Source organism: Hippichthys cyanospilos, chromosome 4 (genome assembly GCF_059441005.1).
Source record: "Hippichthys cyanospilos isolate Australia breed blue-spotted pipefish chromosome 4, RoL_Hcya_1.0, whole genome shotgun sequence".
NCBI classification, from domain to species: Eukaryota; Metazoa; Chordata; class Actinopteri; order Syngnathiformes; family Syngnathidae; genus Hippichthys; species Hippichthys cyanospilos.
In genome coordinates, this window is record NC_142372.1 from 24,246,101 (window position 1) to 24,269,274 (window position 23,174).

At 40.3% G+C, this 23,174-nt stretch overlaps 1 protein-coding gene across 1 annotated transcript in view; it reads right to left on the reverse strand.

The window, feature by feature from the left end:
- Positions 1-20,431, reverse strand: part of herc1 (HECT and RLD domain containing E3 ubiquitin protein ligase family member 1) — a 92,883-nt gene extending 72,452 nt beyond the window's left edge. The window contains exons 1-11 of the mRNA XM_088412484.1: positions 20,227-20,431; positions 14,951-15,924; positions 13,849-13,944; positions 12,970-13,164; positions 11,089-11,400; positions 8,478-8,574; positions 6,713-6,856; positions 6,420-6,547; positions 4,576-4,720; positions 347-518; positions 40-174 (exon numbers count right to left, since the gene is read on the reverse strand). Coding sequence (XP_088268610.1) covers positions 40-174; positions 347-518; positions 4,576-4,720; positions 6,420-6,547; positions 6,713-6,856; positions 8,478-8,574; positions 11,089-11,400; positions 12,970-13,164; positions 13,849-13,944; positions 14,951-15,898 — 2,372 coding nt within the window. The 5' untranslated portion in view covers positions 15,899-15,924; positions 20,227-20,431. The remainder of the gene's footprint in view (positions 1-39; positions 175-346; positions 519-4,575; positions 4,721-6,419; positions 6,548-6,712; positions 6,857-8,477; positions 8,575-11,088; positions 11,401-12,969; positions 13,165-13,848; positions 13,945-14,950; positions 15,925-20,226) is intronic.
- Between the last annotated feature and the right edge of the window lie 2,743 nt (positions 20,432-23,174).

Here is a 23,174-nt window from a genome sequence, read left to right on the forward strand (position 1 = left end):
GTGTCATCATTATTGCTCTGTTAGGTTAGTCATATTTACCTTGATGAAGGGAAGGGGAGAGGAGGAACTTCACTGTTGATACCATCACAGTATCGGTCAAGGAAGGAGCGTAAGTGGGAGAAGGTGCTTTCCTCAAGGTCAACACAATAGGGTCTGTGCCAAGCTACCACTTGCCTGGTGGAGAATTCCAAGTGGAGAAAGTCAGCGCATGCAAATTAACCCCCCCCCAAAATTAAACTCTAATAAAGCACATACTGACAGGCCAGAGGTATCACCATTAAAAGTACACCCCTGAGGTATTGTGCCATATTGTTCCACGAAGACAATCCATAAATTGATAACTGACCTGTCTCTGGGAAGGGCTGTCCAGGCCAAACTATGGGAAGTCCCTGCTGAAATCTGCTGTACAGTTACCCCATCCAAGCCTACTATCTTTTTCGGCTTTGTGATTGGTCCTGTTGAGTTTCCCTGCCCACATTGGCCCATGGAGTTGTTTCCCCAAGCATATACTTCATTGTCTATAGATGTTAGGTGGGATAAAGAGCAGTGACAAAGGTTAATTTTCAGAGAATGTACTGTAGTAAAATGAGTACATTCAATAAGAGTGTATTCAAAAGAGTGAATTGCCTTAATGTAGTCTTTGTAGTCTTTTGACTTTAAATAGTCGACGTCAAAAATGTTGATTATGTAAATTAAACAACTGTTTTCCCAACAGACAAGTTGCTTTCATTTATTTTACGTGTCATTCTAGTCTTAGCGCGTCTTGTCTTACATTGGCAAGTTCAATCTGAAGTGTATCAAGGTAAGTGTTTTCCCTCTGTCACCTCATTCCTTCATTACTTAAACCCATTGGCGGAAAAAAAAAAAAAAATCAGACGTGTGAAGCCTAAGTGTTGATCTGGCAATATGGTGGTGCCATGAGCATTATGCAAGTCTTCGTGTCTGTTCAGATTTTGAGAGCTAGCAGTGATATTCCAGCGCATTTCTGTTTGTCTGTTCGTGCAGAACAGCTTGATTTTTCCACCAAACACCAGTCAGAAGCTTTTGGACATTGAACAGCAAAATTACCCCAAATTACTAACGATAGGTTAATGAGGCCCCCAGTATCGTTTCAGAGTGAAAATGTCATGATTGTGAATTGATGTTGCATAAATAGGATACTTTTCTTTACAGCAAGTATTCTGGCTTAAAATGACTTTCTTAAAGCCAAAATAAAGACATATGTATTAAATATTAAAGTGAATAATTGACTACTTACTCTACTTAGACATTTTCTACGCAAACTATGTGTGGTAAAACGTGATGGCTCATAATGTATTTTAGAAGAGTCAGATCCAAAATTATCCTTAAATGAAATACATCATATTCATTTTGGCGGTGACTCTTGAAATTGAACCAAGACAAGGTTAAAACATATGATCCTGAGAACAGTGCATAAACTGTTTACACATCCTGATAGACGTGTCATTGTCATGCACATATTTGAAGGCATGACAAATGAAACTATCAGTAACTAAATGGCGACTGAAAAAATGACATTGCAAAATGACATAAAAATAGTCCCACAAGCTGAGAATTCCCTTTTCTTTGTAATTCATTAAGCAAAGACACGCTTGCTTAGAGATGCGGGTCCTTGTAAATGTCTGCGACTCGGTTACAACTCACATCGATTGAGGGACAAAACGGCAGTAAATCATGTGATCCAATACAAGTGGGTGTATCTTTTTTTTTTTCCCCCTCAAAGCCATATGTGGCCGACCCCGGGTTTCGCTCTATGGGCTTGACACATGTATCGATGCATTGGGGTTGCCGGATCCATCACTAATTACAACCATTTCATCAACGATTTTTGCCTCATCATCCCTGAGCTATGGAAAACACATGATGTTTTGCGGTCTGCCTGCTAGGCTAAAGCTAATGCTGCATTTTCCTTGATCATGTGCAGTTATTGGCAAACAAGATTTTTGAGTTACACCGATTGAGAGACAAAACGGCAGTAAATCATGTGATCCAATACAAGTGGGTGTATCTTTTTTTTTCCCCTCAAAGCCATATGTGGCCGACCCCGGGTTTCGCTCTATATGCTTGACACATGGATCGATGCATTGGGGTTGCCGGATCCATCACTAATTACAACCATTTCATCAGCGATGTTTGCCTCATCCCTGAGCTATGGAGAACACATGATGTTTTGCGGTCTGCCTGCTAGGCTAAAGCTAATGCCGTATTTTCCTTGATCATGTGCAGTTATTGGCAAACAAGATTTTTGAGTTACACCGATTGAGGGACAAAACGGCAGTAAATCATGTGATCCAATACAAGTGGGTGTATCTTTTTTTTTTCCCCTCAAAGCCATATGTGGCCGACCCCGGGTTTCGCTCTATATGCTTGACACATGGATTGATGCATTGGGGTTGCCGGATCCATCACTAATTACAACCATTTCATCAGCGATGTTTGCCTCATCCCTGAGCTATGGAGAACACATGATGTTTTGCGGTCTGCCTGCTAGGCTAAAGCTAATGCCGTATTTTCCTTGATCATGTGCAGTTATTGGCAAACAAGATTTTTGAGTTACACCAATTGAGGGACAAAACGGCAGTAAATCATGTGATCCAATACAAGTGGGTGTATCTTTTTTTTTTCCCCTCAAAGCCATATGTGGCCGACCCCGGGTTTCGCTCTATATGCTTGACACATGGATCGATGCATTGGGGTTGCCGGATCCATCACTAATTACAACCATTTCATCAGCGATGTTTGCCTCATCCCTGAGCTATGGAGAACACATGATGTTTTGCGGTCTGCCTGCTAGGCTAAAGCTAATGCCGCATTTTCCTTGATCATGTGCAGTTATTGGCAAACAAGATTTTTGAGTTACGTCTTTGGAATATATGACACGAAACTAATGAACTGCAATGTCATGGTACTCACGGAAAAATTGCTTCACAGCGGCGTTTAGGACAATGCTATTGAACTAGCTGGACACTACTTGATGATCATTAGTAAAACAAAGGGTGGGAAACGGTGTATTTATTTGTACTCAAATTTGATTATACTAATAGACTGGTGTACCTATCCACAAGGAGAATCTTGTTTGTTTTACTCATAAGTTTGGAATGTTCTAGTTTACATATTCACAATGCATAGTTATGCTAAGTCAGGGGTTCTCAAACTTCCTCTAGTCAGGGACCCCTTTTAAAAAGCAAATTTCCCAAGTCTACCCATTCCAAATGTTTGCAGAATAAAAACAAAACAAAAAAAACATTTAGGTCAAACCTAAGTGCCCTTTTTATTCATCAACAGATTCAATTTGACAACAAGCATTATTGTTAATTTTCAGCTATAATGAAGTTTAGAAAATAAAAATTGCAAATTATGCGCCTCCTAATAACAAATAGGGTCAAATTCCCCCAAACAAGTTGCTGTCAATAATTTAGTCAAAAACAGCATTATAAAATAAAATACTGCTTTAGCGTTGCTGGCTTCATCACCTCAGTAGCAAACAATTGTAGACACAAAACACATTTTGACGAATTTAAAAATTATGACATTTTTTAAAACAGATTAAACTGGTTGAATCGATTGATTTATTCAAGAGACATGAATACTTTCAAAATGTAATATAAATGAAAAAAAATGAAATTAACTCAACTGTCTTTTTAAAAAAAAGTTCAATTCAAATATCAATCACCCGAAATATTTCACGGACCCCTGCAGTCAGGCCACGGACCCCTGTTTGAGAACCCCTGCTTTGAGTAATGCAGCAAGCTAATAAGTAGCATTTGCACTCTTAAAAAACAGATTGCACTTTTATTTGAATCATTTATTTATTTTCATGTATTTAATAAAAACACACGCTTTTCATTCATGTGCGCATATTTAAATATCCTGTATTGTCTGAGGCATAGGTGTCAAATAAGAGTAATTGCAAATTCTCATTAGCATTTAGTCTACCACCCTCCTATATCTGTAACTTAATCACAGAGAAGTGTTGAGTCGTATAGTTTGCGTTCAATTGATAAATTGCTGCTGTCTGTTCCGTTTGTTTGCACACAGCTGGGGAAAAAGGGCTTTTATCTTTTCTGCCCCCTCGAAAAGCTGCAAAAGGACTGGAAATTAAAAGAACTTATTTCATCCAACTGTTTTAAATCCAGATTGAGAGCACTTGAGACAACCTCCATAAATCGTACCTCTTTTTACTAATCTGTATGTCATTTTGTGTTGTAATTGTCTTTTTATTGCCTGTTTTTAACTCATTTGGATGTAATTTGTATTGCTCTATTGTAGAATGTAGTCTGCTGCTAGGGGAAGTGAACAGAATAATAATTTCATTGTGTGGTACTACTATACATATGACAAAACATCTCTTGAATCTTGAATTTTTATTTTGTTGTAATTGTCTTTTTGGTGCCTTTTGGCCAGGGCTCCCTTAAAAAGAGGTTTTTAATCTCAATGGGATTTCCCTGGTTAAATAAAATAAAGTAAAGTCTGTGGGTGCCATTGAGTGATTATTGACAAGCATTTTGAAATAGCAGCAGTCAAGAGCCAACAAGAGCTAAAGAAGAACCATACCATGTGACAGGGCCAAACAGTGGCTGTCCCCTATAGAGATGTCGACAACTCTGGTCGTAGCCAGCTCCTCAATAAGTTTAGGTCTGAGTGCTGTTGCCTCAGAAGACCCACAACCCAGGCAAGCACCGCAACCCCATGCATAAACCTACAATCACATTGAGAACAAAGCAAATTGGCAGATGAGTTCTCCTACATATCATGAACTATAAAGGATCAAATACTTCACCCAGACCTTCAAAATGAACCTGTCCTATCTGTGGCAATAAGCCAAATAATAATAATAAGATCCATTGCTACTTCGCGGTTTGATTATTGGAGCTTTGTTCTATGGCGGGGTTTTCATTTGTGACCATAACGGCGGATGTTTATCTTCCTCATCTTCCAAATGAAGACAAAGGACTTTTGCCAAAAGATTCACAGTGCCTGTTTATTCTTCAGCCTGTATTTTAGAAGTTATATTTTTTAAGTGCAACAAAAGGGTGAAAGCCATGTGGGGGTTCGTAATGGTCTAATAGTATGGTGGTCCTGAAGTGCAAATCATACAAACAAAAAACTTAGCAAACAAAAAAAGGTAGTCGCAAACAAAAACCTAAAACACCTTACAAAAGAAAAGCACACAATAATTTAAAAAAAAGCATGCAGTTATTCTTTTAAGGGCATGCAAAAACAGCACACTATAAAAAAGAAGTACACAATGAAAAAAAGAGCACGCAAGAGAAAAGGAGAGCGCAAAAAAAAACCTGCAAAAAGAAGCAAACAAAAAAGACAATCAGGAGTTGAGAAGCAGTCACTTTGGTTCACGAATTTATTGACTAAAAGAGTGAGGCCGTACGTGCTCTGTTGGTTAATAACCAGCTTTAGAAGTAGTATGCAGACTTTATTCTGTGTGTTGTTTGGTTCATCAATAAGTTAGGGCCTAAATGTTCTGATGTCTGGCTGCAAGAAATTGTAAACAAAGAATAAAAAACTAATAGGAAAAACTCAAAAACTAAACTAAATAGAAAAAAAAGGATGCCATCAGCGGGACTTCAAACTGGGACGCTGAGAATGTCATGCGTTCAAGGTATATGCTTAACCCACAGCACTACATCTACAATAATTAAGATACCTTCATATAGTGCTTAATTTACCGTTTTGATTCCTGGGAAGCAATCTGACAGGGCCATGATTCTGATCAAAGCAATGTTTGAATCGCTGGTTGTGCTCGTTTCCAAAAATGTTTAACATCCTGCTCAAAGACAAACGTTGTTTACATACAATCAAGTGGCCCCTTGTAGTCCAAGTAATAGCAGTCTAGCACTCACTGCTGGTCACTCCTCTCAGCCCACCCACATCAACCACTTCCGGTACAAAAAGTTAGTATGTGCTTTTTGTGTGCTTCTTTTTTGCATGCTCCTTTTTTGCGTGCTCCTTTTTTCTTGTTTTTTTTTTGTATTGTTTGCCTCTTTTTTTATTATGTGCTTTTCTCTTGTAAAGTGTTTTTGATATTTGTGTGGGATTTCCTTTTTGGTTTGCTCAGTTTTTTGTTGTTTTGATTTGCACTTCAGGGCCACCATATAATAGAGATGGAAATCCCATCCAGAAAAGGTCGACTTCGACTGTGAATATTCCCCAATTGCTGAGAAGCATGGAACTTACACACAACTGTCGAATGGTTTTGAGGCCCGTGTCTCAAACCTCCACAAAGTTCTGTCGAAATCAATAAAGTCCTTATTATTTTTTGAGTGCTGCTAGTTACCGGTACTTACAGAAATTCAAACCCAAAACATATTTTGGGTTTATATTTTACTTCGCTATTTTGTTGCTGGGGAAAAACAACATACTCTACTATTTATACAAATTACCTGTCCAGTTGAAGTTAAGGCAAGAGATGACTGGCTTCCAGCACACACTTTTCTGATGAACATCCCTTGTAGGGCTTCCACAACTTTTGGTTTGTAAACACGATTAGTATCACCATGACCCAGTTTCCCTGCAGAACAACAATTATGGTGTGAATGTCAAGTGTGAATGTGACATTATTTGTTTTAAGTACACTTACAATTTTGTATTTTTATGCAATAACAATACTGGAATAGATATATGCCTCATCCAAAGGTTCTTTATAGCAACAAAATGTATAAGAGTGTACACACACCATTGTCTCCACCCCCAAAGGACCAAACAGTCCGACCATCCTTTGATAGGGCAATAGTATGAGAGCTACCGCATGATACTTCTCCCACATTGCTGATGTCTTTGACCAAGGTGGGAATGTTTCGGCTGTTGCTGTCACCATGACCTGCATGTCAAAAACACAACACGACAGGCTTTTAAGCAAGAGAAGCACCATTATCTTGTACCACTAGTGGCAGACAGAAAAATTTGCATGAAAGCTGTTTATCTATGTTTGCTGACTTCATAAATGTTCTACTATCTTCACATAACTGTTTCACAGGAACAGACAATATATATCATTTAATGGTCCAACAATTTATCCCACTGTCAAAAATGTGTAAAAATTCTCATCTATTCAAAGTTCTAATGAATGCAGCCTCAATATCAATCTCTAAATGAAACCAGCTCCACAGCATTACAGTTAGGCTGTGGTTGTGCATTAAAACACAACCGATTTCATTTCAGAAAATCAATGTTTTCACAGCAATATACAGTGATCCCTCGTTTTTTGCCGTTAAGAGGGACTGGAATCCCGCTACGATAAGTAAAAACCCTGAAGTAGCACACCCACTTTTCACATTCTTTTTTTTGTCAAACGTGAAAAGTATTCGTGCTGTACCTTTTATTGAAGTCAAATATTATTGCAGTACACATATTTACTTAAATCTTAAATGATAAAAACCTTCTACAGTGTACAGTGAACAGTTCCCTTTCCTTTGAAGCCTCGCGCAGCTGCTGTCATATTAGCAGCAGCCCAATGTTGAATTAAAGTCTTATCTGTACGTGATCAAACATGATTACAATGGATAGTTTACACTTGAAATTCCATTTTACTATGAAAGAAATCTAGGTAAGAGATTTCCAACGGTCTGGTGAACGTCTGCTCCTCACTCTGCTTTCTGCCTGGACAATGAGTGTGCCTTTGCTGTAAGTGCGTTTAGTGACTTGACATGGCACGTCCCTGTGGTGTGTAAAAGCGGTAGTTGGGGCGGGAGTAGATTAAAACTCCACAGGGGGGTGCCGTGTCTGTCATGAAGCGCACCCACAGCAAAGGCACACACACATTGTTGAGGCAGAGGCACAACGAAGCTGACGTTCACCAGACCGTCAGAAGTCTCTTACCTGGATTTCTTTGATAATAAAATGGTATTTCAAGTGCAAACTCTCCATTGTAATCATGTTTGATCGTGTACAGATTTGACTTCAATTCAACGCCTGGGCTGCTGCTAATATGACCGCAGCTGCGCGAGACTTCAAAGGAAAGGTGGAACTGTTCACTTAATGTACAGTGTATAAGGTTTAATCATTTAAGATTTAAGCACATATGTGTACTGCAGTAGTTACCTTGTCTGTATGGCATGCAAGAAACCGTCACAACATGTCTCTCCGCTAAACAGTAATGAAAAAAAAAAAAATCTGCAATGTAGTGAATCCGCGATGGTCGAACCACGAAGTAGCGAGGGTTCACTGAAGTATAAATAAATAACCAGATTTGTAATTTCAGCTGGTCAAATCAATGAGTAGGCATGGGATGCTTTCAGAATCTGACGGGATGATCATCTTGAGTAAAATCATTACAGTATCATAATATTGAAAAGACAGCTCTAAAATAGATCATTTTAAATCTTTTTTTTGCTAGCCATTTTTCTAGATCATGAAAACTTTTATTTTTAAACAGAATATATAATATATAAAAGAGTGGTGTACTTGGGATGACCAGTAAAACAGTTAGATAAATGACTTACCCAATCTTCCAAAATCACCTTCCCCCCATGTATACAGCTCTCCATCCTCACTGACTGCAGCACTGTGTCTGTAGCCAGCAGATACACATACAACCACCTGATGCAAACAAGAAAAGACCTTCATATGTCTTTCTCAGTACAGGTTGATTTGTTTTTGTTTTACAGCACAGGGCTAATAAAAGAATGAAGCAAGAGGCAACAAATGTTAATCCTGAATTTTATGCATGTATTATGTACATACATTTGAATCAGTACAAAAATTAAGGAGCTAAACAAAGAGGAGGTAGGAATTGAATTCCAACACGAAGTCTAAGAGTGCACAATTAATCAAATTTTAATCGCTATCACGATATTGGCTGCCATGATTAAATAAACTGAACTATCCATTCATCCATCCATTATCCTCCAGATATCCAGGGTCGGGTCGCGGGGGCAGCAGCCTCAGACTCAGCCTCAGTAGGGACTTCCCTCTCCGCTCCTGTCAGCTGCCTCTGGAGTCACAAGCCAAATAGACCTGATAGGACTCCTTCACCTTGACGGCATCCCTTAGCACTGGTGTCCACCAGCGGGTTCGGGGATTGCCGCAAAGACACCTTAAGGCCACAACTCCGATCACCCTCCTTGACAATGGAGGCATGGAACAAGGTCCACTTGGACTCAATGTTCCCCCCGGGACGTGGGAGAAATTTTACCGCAGGTGGGAGTCTAAACTTCTTCTGACAAGGGACTCTGCCAGAAGACCTTCATAATACAGTGGTACCTCGGTACTCGACCGCCTCTATACTCGACCAAATCGGTGCTCGACCAAAAAATTCAAGTAGATAATGCATCGGACCTCGAACAGATTTTCGGTTCTCGACTAGCCGAGCCGACCCGACCCGAACGCGCTCCTCGGCCCTTCTCGGCCAGCGGGTAAGCGCCAGTTCAACTCAGACCGCCAGCGGAGTAAGACGTTTGTTCGAGTATTTCTTCCCGGATTTAAACTTTTTCGTGTTGCTCTAGCCCTTAATAATGGGTCCAAAGAAAGACAGTGATAAGGGGAAGGCAAAGAGGAAAACAATGAGGACCACTATTGAACTGAAGAAGGAAATTATAGCAAAATATGAACGTGGTGTACGAGTGTCCCGACCTCGCGTCGCAGTTAGCTAGCGTCATCATGGAAGGAGTAACCCTCCCTCCCGTCCTTTCCACATCCATTCCTGTATGCCATCAACCACTCTCCAAAACGTAAGTAAATTATACAAAATGGTTTATAATGCTTTATTTATCTTTATCTTTATCATGTACTGCTTGTGCACATTTACTTGTGCACACATACTTTCCATTATTTCTTATGGGAAAATTGGTTTCGGTGTTCGAACAAATCGGTGCTCGACCACCACCTCAGAACGGATTATGGTCGAGTACCGAGGTACCACTGTACGTTTGAGCCTGCCAGATTCGGAGCCAACACACCACTAAGTGGTGATCAGTTGACAGCTCCGCCGCTTTCTTCACCTGAGTGTCCAAAACATGCAGCCGCAAATCCAATGATAAGACCACAAAGTCAATCATCGAACTGCGACCTAGGGTGTCCTGGTTCCAAATGCACATATGGACACCCCTATGTTTTAACATGGTTTTTGTTATTAACAGTCCATGACGAGCACAGAAGTCTAATAACAAAACACTGCTCGAGTTCAGATTGGGGGTGCCATTCCTCCAGGTCTCACTGTTGTTGCCCACGTGAGCATTGAATTCCCTCAGCAGAACGAGTGAGTCCCCAGAGGGAGCACTCTCTAGCACACCCTCAAAGGACTCCAAAAACAGTGGGTACTTTGAGCTGCTGTTTTGGTGCTTAAGCACTAACAACAATCAGGACCCGTCCCCCCACCCGAAGGCGGAGGGAGGCTACCCTCTCGTCCACAGGGGTAAACCCCAATGTAATTAGAATGCTATTAGAATGCCCACACCTGCTCTGCGACTCACACCGTGGGTAACTCCAGAGTGGAAGAGAGTCCAACCCCTCTCAAGAGGACTGGTACCAGAGCCCAAGATATGTGTGGAGGCGAGTCCGACTATATCTAGTCTGAACTTCTCTGCCTCGCACACCAGTTCAGGCTCCTTCCGCGCCAGAGAGGTGACATTCCTTTTCCCAAGAGCTAGCCTCTGTAGCCGGGGATCGATGCGCCAAGGTCCCTGACTTTGGCTCCCGCCCAGCTCATTTCGCACCCAACCCCTGTTGCCCCTCCCACAGGTGGTGAGCCCATGGGAAGGGGGACCCACATTATCCTTTTGGGCTGACCCCGGCTAACGTAGTCTGATTTGACACTAAAATTTGAAGCTGGACAATCAGTTGCCAAATCGACAAGTCTCTGACGAACGCCTGCCTACCTTTGATGGGTGCCTCCACATTTTTTTACACGTGCTTATGAAGCCTTGAGATAAAAACACGATCTGAGCAAGTACTGAAGCAGGTTTACATTTGTCAAAGGGATTCAGTAGACCCTCCTTCTCAGTCGGCATATTTTTATAAGGCGTTACAATAAGCATTCACTGAAAATGCTCATTGGCGTTCCATCAAAGGAGGGTCAATTTGGCGATGGATTAAGTAAACTGGCTGTAAGTATACCTTTCCTTGCAGGGGCCCTTGGATAAGTTTGGGGTATTTCTGTGTTGAGCTGTTTCCGTGACCCAGCTTGCCATAATCACCATCACCCCAGCTGAACACTTCACCCTCTGTAGTGAAGGCCAGTGTGTGGCCATCAGAGCCTTTAGATGATGACACTTTCTTGATGGCACGGTGGGGTTCAAATGTCAACTTCTTCAGTATGGATTGATTGTTGGAGTCCCCAAGACCAAGGCGACCGTAGCTTCCCTTTCCACAAGCCCGCACAGAGCCATCAGAAGAGATCACAAATGTGCAGTACTGGCCTGCCTCAATCTGTTAAAAGAAAATTCTGTAAATCTATTTATCATGAATACTCCTTTATCAATTATATAACATAACCAATTTCAATTATATAACATAACATATTTCAAACAATCGGTGCTCACTCGTGATGGACCAATGTGCTTTTTTTTAACGACCACTATCGGTTATTAGAAAAGGTGGGCACTAAAGGACTATCCGTCAGTCTGTCGAACGACGAGAATGCTTAAAAAAAAGGGATTAAATATCACTTAGATATTGGAATTGCAATTTTCATTCGTCGTCGTAATCGTCGGGATAAACATTACGTCAGATGTCTGCCATATATCGGCCTGCCACGCCACTTTATGCTCAGTGAAATATAATTTCACTGACTTGGATGTTTATCTACTATATTTAGTACAAACTGCAAACAGCCTGCAGTCAATGAGACAATAGCCTCTTTACAGGACCACCAAGCAGTGGAAAAACATTCAGTTGAGTGAATAAACTGGGACTTGTCATTCACAGCTATAAGACAGCTGACGTTAGGAGAGATTTTTTTTTTTTTTTTTTTGGTAGTTGCTCCCTTTCTTAGTCCTGGTTTGAGGGTTCTTACTGATAAGAGCATTTTAGGATGCATTTCCACTGCAAAGCGGTCACTCTTTCAAGTCACCAATAAATGCAGACCAAATTTGCATTCTTTCTCTGATTGGCTCTTGGCCAGGAAATGCAAGATAGAAGTTTTTTTGTTAAATTCAACCTCAACAATACTGTTTAACTTGTAGTGTATGAGACAGATAAAACGTAGACAAATTTAGACTAATGATAATGAAACTGTCTTCTATAATAGTAGGGCAAGCATTTATGAGAACCGACATCCACCATTTGAGTGTCATGTAAAGCATGATATTACCATCCATTTGACATGATTGCTAATTGCACTCTCATCCCCTGCATTCCCTCAGATGTGGGATAATAAACATGATGGTGTATTATAGGCTAAGGTTTAACCCCTTAGCTGGTTTTGTTTTTGTGTTACACTTATATTACTGTGTTGTGTTTCCATTGCAGTGTAACTGTACAGACATGATGTTAACTTTAGTGTAAGTACTAAAGCAGAAAAAAGAATTAACATGAGCGCAGACAGAAATAGACCAGTGCCTGACAAATGACGTACCAGAAAGAATAAATAAATAATTTAAAAAATATATATATTTTTTTTAAAACAGTCAATTGTCGTCCTCTAATGGTGGCAGAAGGTTGGGCAAAAACACAAAGGCAGACTTAGGTTTACAATTTCATCTGGCTTGAAAAAAGGACGGACAGTCGATGACAGAAAAGGGGCGGGGCTGGGATATGACAAATGTCGGACGAGAAAAAAAATTATGTTGCCCACCTCCAGTTATTAGTAGGCAAGAAGGCTACGAACCACTAAACTAAAGTTGAAATTAATATTCAAATTCAAAACAAATATTTAACAACATTTGACTTCACTTAAATGCCTTTAAGCATATGTATTCAAAAGTGGTCCCAAAACAAGCATACACCTCAAACGCTCTTAATTGTACTAAGTGCACCGGAGCAGATACATTGTCTTACAGTCTGTGCATCAGCAAAGCTCGGGGCCAATTTTGGTTGCAGGATTTTCTCCTGCGTACCCTCCACTAGTTGATGGCTGCTGTTACTCCCCCACACATAAACCTCACAGGTTTCAGATACAACAGGCGCTTCTCCCGTCTGGATGCTGTCTGGGCTAACACAGGTGCGTGAGTAGTCTGATGCCATTCGACATACCTAGGAGGAAAACAAAATGTACAGTAGATAAGATTATGAATAGTGAATTTGCAAAATAATAGTGATTTTATAAAAATAATCTGGAAAGAAGCTACACTGATTCATAGATATAAAAGCATAGAAGTATCTTGTATATACATACATACACAAGACTAACTTATTTTCTTTGAAGAACAGTTTGATAATCAATGACTTCAGTTGAGTATTAACTTTCTATTAACTTTAATTTATAAACTTTTTGCAGGTTCTGAAGCAAGGATTTCTTGAAACAATACAAATACAGTACATCAAATGAACAACTAGTTATTTTTCTTTAGATTATCAATACTTTACATTGTGCATGAATAATGAATTGCATTCTCTCGCCTAGAAGCATTTCTGGTGGGGAAATTTCAAACAAATAAATATTTCAATTTAAACTTAGGAGTTCTAAATGTTTTGTATCAAAGCAAAGGTTAACACACACACACACACGCAAACATGCAGGATACTAGCACTCAAAGACTGGGGTTAAGCACCTACACTCACACACACACACACACACACACACACACACACACACAAACATGCAGGATACTAGCACTCAAAGACTGGGGTTAAGCACCTATGTTGTATGACTTAAAATATACATATATTTTTAATTATATATGCACAGCATGATCGAAAAACACCTTATTGTCTTACTTCTTCGAAAAGGCAGAGTGCTGCCTCATACAATGAACACAGGCCATCAGGGTTTCGTGTGGGTTCTCTCCATTGGCTGCGATCTGCTGAAGAGCCCTAAAAGATTAAATTCCCATGATTTGTTTTAATTAGGGTTAACTCGACACTTTGTGCTCCATTTTTTGCAGCTTCAATGCTTTGCTTTTTTTTTTCTTTTTTTCCAAAGACCATCACTTTACAGCAGCACCTACCTTATGTACTGCAGTAACACTCCCACGCTCAGTCCTAAAGTGGAGTCTTAAGCGGACTTCTAACAGTTTCTTAATACACGATTCTAGCTGCAAATTAATACACTTTTGCTTAAAACTAAACGACAGCGCGTCATTCTACTTTAAATCATTGCAAAATAGGGGTGTTTTTGCGACCCTTCACAACAAGCAGATGGTGCACTTGTGGCTGTGACTGAGTGAGTTGTGCAGGGAAATGTGGGGGAATAGTGTGAGCGGATGAACAGTATGTGGGATGAACAGTATGTGGTGCAGACCTGGCTCAGGCAGTACAGCGGGTCGTCCAGTAACTGAAGAGTTGGATGTTCAGTCCCGCTGTCAGAGTCACGCGTTGTTTCTTCCTTGGGTAGGACACTTCACCCACCTTGCCTCCAGTGGCTGGTTGGAGGGGCCTTAAGCGCAATATGGCACCCTTGCCTCCATTAGTCTGCCCCAGGGCAGCTGTAGTTTTCCACCGCTGGTGTGTGAGTGCGTTTGGTGAATGAGTTTGTCAGTGTGACCGCTTTGAGTACATGAGGATGGTAGAAAAGCGCTATATAAGTGCAATGTCCATTTATCATGTATGTGGAAATGACAAAACAGACTGAGGCCTTACGCCTTAATTGTGTTTGTTTGCTTACGCAGTGACTTTGTTACAAATTTGAGACACAAGATGGGCATGGAGACAGCTTGACTTTTTCTCGTTCATATACTATATCAAGTACTACTGTCTAGTCCTAATTACTGTTTTAAAAAATATGCAATTTTTTTAACAGCAAAAAAGCTCATTTAAAGGTTGCCATACATATATCACACTGAAGCTGCAAAACATTTTACTTCCCTATTAATTTACTTACCAGTGAGCGTCTCATCTGCATTAGGATGTTCATGAAACAATCATAGCCAATGAGACCCTCTTGGCTCTCCAGCAGCTTACTACATTCCAAAGTACAAACCACTGCTGATGCTGCCAGTGCCATCTCAATCCATTCAAGCAAGTAACGAAGGGAACCCCTTTGAGAAGCAAGGCCTAGCAGTAACTCTGAGGCTAGCCGCCGACCTAAGATATCTGCTCCAGAGTTTGGCATTGTAACTCCCTTCAGGAAAGTTGTGACCTGGGCCAGACAGTCCAGGCCCATTGGTGGGATCTTACTCTCATTGGCCAGAGAAAGGGGCGGCAGGGAATTCACGACATCAATCGCTGTACGAATGACATCGTTACACAAGTTTAAGTTACCACCCGCTCCGCAAGGGCTCGGTGGAGGGGGCATCATCCAGCTCTGTCGCAGCAGCGCAAATAGAAGGCTGAGGCCTGTGCGAACACCCATCTCGATGAGTGCATCAGTGCTAGAGCGTGGCCGCTCACTGACACAGTGCAGATCACTGGAGCCCGAGTTGTTTTCTGGAGAATGCTGCTGCTGCTTGATCTTTCCCTTGTCATGATACTTGCTGGAAAGTGCATAGAATATACGTTGAAGAACCAATACACGTTTGCGTAGGGCAGCAGCAAAGGGCGAGTCTGAGCAGACCATCTTGGCCAAAGCCAATTGGCTCCCCAGAAGAGCATCCAAGTAGTGTTCCTGTTCATCGCTGGAAAGGGACTCACGCTCAAAATCTGGCAGTTGGGGACCCTTTAGACATAGCACCTGCTGGGGTAGCAGCACAACCTCTTTGTTGGCCAAGAGCTTTGAATACAAGACAGAAACACCCTCTCGGGTGGCTATTGACTCGCTGTCCTCTGTAATCCATGCGCTGTTTAGGTGCTCCAACCATTTGAGTTTTACTGGCGGGATCATTAATGCCATGGTATGTCACTCTGGAGCCATCAGACCTGGAAATAGAAGTCACATAATAAAATAGGTTGGTGGTAAGAATGTACATAGCCTATCACTATAACAATCAACGAACAGGGTGAGCTTTACTGGTTGTCTGTCAATTCACAATGCAATATCGAAACTTAAAAGGCCAGTGAATGAACAAAAGATTGAAAAGTATTTCCTAAGACGGTATAGAGCAGTTTAATCACTAAATACAATTCTGAACATGTTCTTTGGAGTTTGATTTACTCGACAATCTGTTTCATCAGAGAAACCTAGTGAATAGGGATTTTACGGCTGTTTCAGTATATTTGCACCCTCTGTCGGTGTAAGTTTGAGGCACATGTCAGCTCCTTTATGTGAAAATCTCCTGCTCCATGCATTCAAATTGTGCAGCGCATTCAAACCAAGCATTGCAACACAGGCAATCGTGCTGTATCCCTACGGTGTAGCCGGCTCTCTGGCTCTAAAAATGTGACTTCTGGTATCCCTAGTCGTGTGCAAAGTGACTACACCTGCAATGTCACATGCTTCATTGGGTTCAGAAACATTTGGGTTCCGTAAATACAACCTAATTTTAAGTCAAACTATAGTTGACACGTGCCGAGAAATGACATATGCATACAAGACATTAATAACAAAATTATGATTTTTAACAGACCAGGTGAATAATTGTGCACTCTGAACAATCTTATGGGCGTTAGTCACACAAATTTGTTAAGACATCATTTTATATTACAAATATTCAAAAAATCTCATCTCAATATCATAGACTCATGAGACATCTCATCTTGTGGGATTTGTGTCACCCCCCAACCCAACTATATAACAAACAAGCAGACGAAGGTAAGGAAAAACAGCAGCTGACAAATATTTAGTTTTAGATTAAAACCGCAGTTACTGACAGCAAAAACAATGCAGAGAAGAGGAAGTGAAGGTAGCAGGCTTCAATTTCACTCTTTGCAAAAGATAAAACCTATTCTTGACTGCAAACATAAAGGGAATAGCTCATATATAAATGCACTGTCAAGGTTGGAGCTTGCATGGCTTGCTCTGGAACGGCTTCAATATTGTTCAATGATTAGTAACATGATGGCAACAAAAATAAAATGATGCCGAAAAAATGATGCCAGAAGTCAACAGACTTGGGCTTGGCTTGGTGGTAGCGTGGTCATCTTCCAGCTGAGGGACTGTGGGTTCGATCCCCCGACCATCAAGACCATGTCGAAGTGTCCTTGAGCACGACACTGAACCCCTAGCTGCTCCTGATGCTGCATCATCAGTAGGTAAATGACTAGTTAGTGTAAAGCGCTTTTGAGTACCCAAGGTAGAAAAGCGCTATGTAAGTGAAAGTCCATTTAACATTTAACAGAAACACTTAGAAATGTACAGACAAAAATGACCTAAAACACCTTGCTGAAACAAGAAAAGAGTTCATCGGGGATAATCAAGTATGGAAATAACGGAAGTAATGAGCTACAGTTAAAAAAAAAAATAATAAAATAACAAATGATGACGTTAGATTTCCTGTACTTCTGGAACTTCAATTCCATACTTTTCCATACCCTACTTTTCAGACTGTAGTTTTCTTTTTCCTCTCAGAAAAATATGCTAGATCTGAATAACTATATCAGTGTATCAAAAACAATTTGTACTTTAATACTTTTAATCTTTATTTTAACAATAACAGTTCATAATGGTTGGACCAATCATCTTGCAAGACTGCGACCACAGGGGAAGCCAGCTGGCCCTACTTAAACAACACATGAAAACAGTCACGTATGAGTCCTTGTGATTGATTATAACAGAGATAGTCCTGTGAAGCTCTCCCGAGCGTCTGACAGTGCCATTCTGCCACAAAATGCTGTGAATTTGAACAAATAGATTTGTTTGCGACGACACATTCTTTTTTAACCCATGATGGTAGAAGCAGAAGAGGTGAATCTGGTTACAGACATGGCACATCACTTTCATGTTGGAGCTTCCAAGAAACCCCAGATTTGTAAGCAGTGGTTGGCCGACCCTCCTTAGCTAGCCTATCCCAGCAGGGAGAAGGTCTTGTCTGTCATTCTATACAATGAACTATGAATGGTACCCTTGGCTAACAGCCTGTTGAACACTTGGCAATGAAGCGTCATAATAGATATGCCTGAAACATGACCAGACAGATGCAGCTTTCTGCATTAGCCTCTATGTTAAACTGAAAATTATTGTGAAGACCGAATTTCTATGACACACAGAAAAAGAAATTGACAACTGCAAAACTATAGTGCAGCATCTTAAAAACTAAACGAATGGTACCCATGGCTAACAGCCTGTTGAACACTTGGCAATGAAGCGTCATAATAGATATGCCTGAAACATGACCAGACAGATGCAGCTTTTTGCATTAGCCTCTATGTTAAACTGAAAATTATTGTGAAGACCGAATTTCTATGACACACAGAAAAAGAAATTGACAACTGCAAAACTATAGTGCAGCATCTTAAAAACTAAGCTTGATCCTAAGCTGCATAAAAAATATATCATATCCTTGGATGCCATTTGGTCCTAATCTAAGAGATAAAACTAACGAGAGTCATGGACCTGAACAGTCACCTGAGCATTGAAGCCATCTGGTGATGCATAATGATCAGAATAAAAAGTTGGGCATGGTCAGGTGTTGATAACTGACAACAGACAACGCCTACTGATGTTTTCCCAGACATTCACGCTCAAAGAAACTGTATTAATTAATTTCGGTTTGGAGCAACTAATGCTCGAACTTAGAAAATTATGCAAGAGCAGTCATATTGTAAAAACAAACAGTGTTCATACTTTAACCTTCCAATTTCCATGATTTTAAGACTTGGAAATTGACCAAAATGTTTTCCATACTTTCCCATGTTATCCATACTTGCGAAGTAACCCAGAGTAACCAAGCTTAAAAAAAATACTGCTATAACTGCTTTAACATTTGCTACACCACTGTCTCTGCAGTGTGATCTTTTAAAACTTTATTTTTGCCTTACAGTATATACATTTAGTAAATAACTCAAGTTGGGCCACAAATTCAATGTATTTTTAACAGCATTTTTTTTTGACATTACATAGCGACTTGTTACCAAGCTTTTCAATGGGTTGATTCCATCTTAAATTGATATACAAGAATTGTACTCACTCACAGCCTGACGTCCACTTGATAATCTTTGTTGTATGCATTACACCACCAAGGGTTTCATTTATATTAGCTTCGACATCATCATTTTGTAATTCTATGTACTTGTAGACTAAACCAAGCCTATTTGCCATTGTGAAATTGCTTAATCTTAAAAAAGCGTGTACTGTATTTCATGTACAGAACATTAGTTCTACAAAGTCTACAAAAGAAAATAACGGAGATAACCTAATACCTAAGTAAACCTAAACCTAGTAAATATCATCACCCTTGCTTTTCTTTACATGTTGCTTCTCAGTTCTTAGGGCACTATTTTTGGCTCAGCAAAATCCTGGACACACGTGTGGTGTACATATAAAAACAATGCGGTGCTCTTAATATTTACCTTTTTGGGATATACTGTACTCAATACATTGTAAAGGTAATCGAGTGTCTTTGAGGGACTCCTCAGTTTTGACACTTATAAGATGCCAGACCATGCAACAGCTTTGCAGCAATTTGGGCGTTTAGGGTGAAAATGCCAGTACTGTGTATGGGAACGATTATCCCTCAAGCAAACTGAACTTGAAGCTGGGTCACGCTACCGGTAGCACTAAAATGTAGTAATCTCATAGCCAGCGTCATTTTAGGACGCCACATGCCTCTAGTGCAACAACAAATATAACAATGGTTTTCAGAAAGGGTTGCTTACTCGCTTGCTGTATTATGCTCGACGGGGTATACCGTTTATGACAAACAGCTTCAAAAAGCACGGACAGCATAAACACAGGACACGTAGGGACTACCAACACATGGATGTCATTACGCGGGGAATGTCAACTTGCTACTTATTACGTCGAAGTGACCTAGGAAGGCGACTGACTGTCAGCTAAATGCCAGTGTTTACGTAAGCTAACATATGCTAAGTTTGCCTACGTCACTGAGCTAGCAGAGCAAAAAAACGACCCAGCGATCAGAAAGGTAGCCGACACCCTCATGTGCAGGTATGACGAGGGGCGCGTAAATTACAAGTTGTGCACAGAGTTAGTATCAATAAACACAACAAAATTCTGTGATATTTAATGAAGCCTCCAACTATATTAGAAGTGCTTCTGCTGTCTCATAGCAGGTTAGCTTGCAGGCTACGCTATATAGTTAGCAGGGATAAACGCTCGCTTACCACCACCAACTGTCAAAGGCCTCGTCGTGTTTACAGGGGAATGTGAAACGACTTCATCTTGTCAGCGTGAAGCGTTCAGGCGATCTCCTCAGACTTTAAAAACGCTTCTGAGCACACAGATAGGACCGTGCATAGATGTCCATATCTTCTTCCGTCCCCAGGCTTCCACTGCAGTGAGAGCATGGAGGAGTCAACCGCTCAGCCCCTCACCGAGCCCCAGCCCCAGCCCCAACCCCAGCCCCCGCCCAGCCAAGGGCTGTGACGTAGAGGCGTGCGAAAGCCGCTCCCGGTCCCTCCCTCGACCTGTCAATTTGCCTGCTCCGAAGGGTCGAAATTGTAACATACCGAACTTTAATCCTAATCAGTTGTTGACTGGTAATACATGCTCACGTATAAGTGACGAAGCCACCAATTGTTGTACAAGGGGATTTTTTCAAAGGAATATTTCCAAACCTGCAACGGTTTTTTACTGAAATATTTTTGTATGGAGGTATAGACTGGAAAAAGGCTAAACCTAACCCTATGAAATATTTCATTATGAACAAAGTGAGAGAGGTTTCTTTCAAAATACTTTATAGGCGTAATCCTGTAAAAAAATAAGCTGCAGAAAAATAATATTAGTATTGACTCATTGTGTTCATTTTGTTCTGCTGAAGATTAAACAATATCCCCTTTTGTTTTGGGACTGAACTTATACTCATACCTTTTGGATAGATCTTTTTTCAATTCTAACATTGAACCCTCAGTCAAAATACGTCTCAGAGTTGTCCTTTTTGGACTATTGAATTCTGATAAACTGGCCTCAGATCAAATATGTGTTGTCAACCTCTTAATTTTGGCAAAGTTTCATTTTTACAGTGTAAAATTTGTAAATGAACGACCAAATTTTGCTGTATTTAAAGTACTATTGGTGATATATCTGAATAATATTCAGTTTTTCTTGAAACCCTAAAGCTATTCTGATTGAGCAAAGACTGGGACTTGTACTAAGGAAATGACCTTGAGCTAATTTTCATTTTTACAATTTATTTATTTATTGTTTATTTACGCTATTGTTTATTTGTATATTTTAATTATTTATTTGTCTGTTATTTATTTTTTCTGTTTTAATTATTCTGTTACCCTTCATCACCTCATTTTTGCCAGTTCTTGTTGATTTATTTATTTTTTTATTTTTTATGGGTGTCCAAAATAGGAAGGCAAATACATATTTCCAATTATGGTGGTGAGAGTAATGTAAAATTAATGCAATAGTAGTGTAATGTATTACCTTTCAAATACAGTAATATTGTAATATAACTAATCACTTTGAAATGACAGTAATAAGAAAAAAAATAATACAGTACATTACAGTTTAGAAGTCACTTGCCCAATACTGCTGCCTGCAATATGCAAGTTTATTGAAAACTGAAACTATCTTTGTTTTATCAACAGGTGCTTCTTGGGCTTCAACCCAAGAAATAAGATATTAGTTTTCATTGCTATGCTGATGACACACAACTATACATGCCTTTAGAAATAAAAGATCCGTGCAAGTGCTGGAGGCCTGCCTTATCGAGATTAAACTATGGATGTCTTCCAGTTTTCTGCTTCTTAACACTACTAAAACAGATTTTAATTATTAGCCCCACTCATCATCGGCACTTGATTAAGAATACCGCATTGAACCTGGATAACTGGATTATTTCCCAAAGTAGTTTTACAAAAAACCTCTACGTGATATTTGACTCAACTCTCTTTTCGGACACATATTAAAAACACACTCAAGAACGGCGTTTTTTTTCACCTTCGCAATATAGCTAAAATCTGCCCTATTCTCTCTCCTAGCGATCCTGAAACATCAATTCATGCATTTGTTACATCGCGCCTGGACTATTGTAACATTTTGTTTTCTGGGCTTCCTGCGTCAAAAGCCTACAGTCTGTATAAAATGCAGCAGGGAGACTCTTGACAAGGATGAGAAAGTTCGATCATATTACTTCGATTCTAGTTTACCTGCATTGGCTTCCAATACACATGAGATGTGATTTTAAGGTGTTGTTAATTACTTTTAATATTAAATAATTAGTTTTATATGGTTCAGCTCTTTCCTATCTTGTCGACCTATCATCACCATATTTTCCATCCTGACAACTTCGGTAACAAAATGCTGGTTTGTTATTGACCCCCGCGGGCTAAAAAGAACTCCACGCGATCAAGGGCCTTTTCCATTCGCGCGCCAGTACTCTGGAATGCCCTACCTATGGAAGTTCGCATGGCCACCTCAGTAGAACTCTTTAAATCCTGACTAAAAACGCATTTATACTTGAAAGCATAAAGTTAATCGGCCTGTCTACAGCTTTCTTCTTCTTTTCCTGCCCCCTGCTCCCGGCTCGGAGAGGGGGCTAGCTAGATGGTGAAGGTTGACTTGACCGTCCCCATTTGGCCCTGATCGACCATCGCGGGTTAAGAGATCTACCGTCTGCGGTCCACTTGGTTGGACTGAGGGAAGGTTCCTGCCCAATGGCTTTGCCTGCTGTCAAGTCATCATTGCACTATATAGCGCAATTTGTTTTCTGTAATCTATATTGTGTACTTGTATTTGTCTGTATTTGGTACACGCAACATCTACTTCAACCTGTGGGTCTGGAAGGGGGCTCCTCCCACTTGTGGTCCCTTCTGAAGAATTCTGATTTTCCCCAAATTGGGGTTTTTGAGTTTTTCCTTCCCCTTCTGAGAGCTTTGACAGGGGATGCTGTTGTGTAACTTACACCGAAAAAACATATCCGTAAGACTTTGTTTTTCAAAAGAAATCTCGACATGACCTCTTTTCATTTGTGAAGCACTTTGCGACTTCGGTGATTCAGGGATATACAAATAAAATTCTATTGATTGATTGATTGAACCCCAAGAAAGTTTGAAAGGTCAAGAAGCGTACATGAATCAAACCTCGTGTCAGCACTGTGCTA